The 2,723-nt window shown below is 30.8% G+C and overlaps 1 protein-coding gene across 1 annotated transcript; it reads left to right on the plus strand.

The window, feature by feature from the left end:
• Positions 1 to 284: 284 nt before the first annotated feature.
• LOC100741083 (facilitated trehalose transporter Tret1-like) lies at positions 285 to 1,817 on the plus strand. The gene is made up of 3 exons (XM_003494891.4): positions 285 to 456; positions 775 to 1,037; positions 1,658 to 1,817. The coding sequence occupies exons 1-3, from the start codon at positions 378 to 380 to the stop codon at positions 1,739 to 1,741; spliced, it is 426 nt and encodes a 141-aa protein (XP_003494939.2). The 5' UTR covers positions 285 to 377; the 3' UTR covers positions 1,742 to 1,817.
• The last annotated feature ends 906 nt before the right edge of the window (positions 1,818 to 2,723 follow it).

Consider the following 2,723-nt stretch of genomic DNA (forward strand, 5'->3'; position numbering starts at 1 on the left):
CGCGATAATTTTTCACGGAAAATGTATATGTTTATATCTAAATAATTTGATATAAGCTGATATAAGTTGATATAACATTTCTTATCAAGATTGCGTGACGCAAACTCTTATTTGAGGATTATGGATCTACGTACCATCGCAAGAGGGAACGATGCTATCTGCAGCGAATGCGTGTTTCTTTTTTCAAATATGACAGTTTACAATTACAAACACGATAAGCAGGATTTATGTCTGTTTTGCATTTTTTGGTAGCAATTTGTTGTCTCTCACGTTGATTAAATAATGTGATGAAAGACGTTTAGTTCGTTTGACTCAGTTGTAGGTTAACATCCGTTCCGTAATTTATTCTCGAAGTGTATGAAATATAAATTGCAAAGATGAGTATTGATGCAGACGGAAGGAAATATACATCACCAGATGGCTCAAAAACTTGGGAATATTTGGCTATTTTGACATGTAATTATACAATTATTTTACTCTTCGATATTTTTTTAAATTCTAAAGAAAAATATCTACCAAAGACTTGAAATGAAAAATTACACATTCCACTGACAGTTATTCTTTATAGTGACAATTTTTTCTTAAATCTTAAGAAATCCGTTAGCGATAAAAAAATAACATTGGACAGAAAGTAGCTAAAAAAAACGCAGCAAGTTAAAGTTGTATTTTTGATTATATAATGTCTATAATAATGATCTATAATAATATTGCCGAATTATTTTTCCTTATTGATACATATACCATACATGTACATTACGTACATGAATCTGTCAGGTTCCATTATGAGTGGTTGCATTGGATTCGTCGTAGGATGGAATTCACCAAGTATTGTAATATTAATGTCTGAAGACTCGCCTATTCCAGTCACAGCATCATCTGTTTCTACATTGGTGGCAGTTGTGGCTGTTGGACATATGTTAGCGCCACCAATTAATATTTTTATCGTTGATAAGTTCGGCAGAAAAAATACTCTGTTGTTTAGTGCTTTACCGCTCTTAGTCAGTTGGAGTTTAATTACTATCGCAACGTCTATTTGGGTAAGTTGTATTAGAGGATGAGTCATGTCCATACAACAGTGGGTGAATTTGCATATTAAAATATGTAAAAGGCGTCATATGAATATACTCATACGTCCTACTTATTTGAGTTTTCGAGTTATAAATGATTACAAAAAATATTCGAAGTTTTCAACTCGTTTTCTTTTTAAAGCATTCTTTAATAGTATCTTCGCAAGCTGATAGATAGGGTAAGATGGACCCATTGCATGGCTACTGTGATATAGATCCATTAGGTTTTTGTTTTTGGAATCGTTTAAAATCTATTGTGTATGCAAACGAATAATGCACATGATCTGCGGAAACAGATACAAAATACAAATTTGGAACTATTCGAAGAATAGTATTTTCGAGCGAGTAGGGTGCTCAGTGTTACGGCGCGTAGTACTTAGATGATGTTGAGGCACAAAGCGGACATTTTGAACGTCTCTTCTAATCGTGCATAACTCGAAAATTAAGGTATGTAGGAACATATAAGATTTGTACTTATTTTATTTTTGTATAGATACGCCATCTGAAATATGACGTGTATTTATAATTCATCGTATGTATTGATCAAAAAATATTAATTCATTATATCAAATTCATTTCTTCTTTTTCAGTATTTAATACTATCCGTTTATACCACGCTAGAAACAGACACATTGATTACATTTCCTATCCCGAATGATACACAAACCAACTAGTAACATTTTGTTTGTCCATTTTGAAATAACAATCATATTCGTTAATTTGCAAAAGAAACAAAATTCTGATTTATTTCGAGTATAAGTTTGTAGTTCATATATACAAATGCTTGTGAAAATCGATAAATATTTAAAAGAGGAATTAATAAAAAGGTTATAATTTTTAAAATATTATCTAAAGAAATGAATTTTTTAAAAATTTGTTTACACACCTATGTTTTCCGTTCATAAACATAGAATTCTAACTGATACAATTACTCTATCTCTAGGAGTTCCAAGTTTTATTTTCACCAAAAATGTGATTGTTTTAACAAAAATACAATACGTGAAATTTTCATAGTTCCGCGCAATATTTTATGCAATATGTAATATTAGAGTGATAGAAAGGACAACTGAACAATTATAAGGTAAATATATGTCTTTATGTACACAATTCTTGAAAAATGTATGTATATTTACAGTAAGAGGATGGAGTAAAATATCTATAGTTCAACTTAATATAGTACCATATTTAACCTATAGAACAAAATGTTCTGTTTAAAAATTACATGTTAATAAACATGTATTTGCTCTGTGGATGACTTCTGTTCAAAACTTCTTTCTTTCATACTTTCGATTAAAATTTGTAGAGTCACGATTTCTATGGTAGCACACGCTTGTCTTATGCCACCCTTAAGATCTAGCATTTAGCATACTGCGTTATATTTGCGTATATTTTGGGAGCTAATATTCCCCGAAGGATTTCAGTTAGAAAATATTAGGGAATCAGGATGATGCATGGGCCACTGCTTATTTTTCGTTTGAAAATGTTCTTTATTCAATCTCCAATTATGAATGGTTACATTGTCTTGCTGGAACAGTTTTCATAATCTATGTTTTCAACAAATGGAATTAAAACGTGTTCTACAAGTTCTATGTCTCTTCGAATTCATTTTTGTTAATATCCAACGCATTAGAGTTTTTGCAGTGTAGATAAATGCAG

This window comes from Bombus impatiens, unplaced genomic scaffold, assembly GCF_000188095.3.
Source record: "Bombus impatiens unplaced genomic scaffold, BIMP_2.2 scf_5536, whole genome shotgun sequence".
In the NCBI taxonomy this organism is placed as follows: domain Eukaryota; kingdom Metazoa; phylum Arthropoda; class Insecta; order Hymenoptera; family Apidae; genus Bombus; species Bombus impatiens.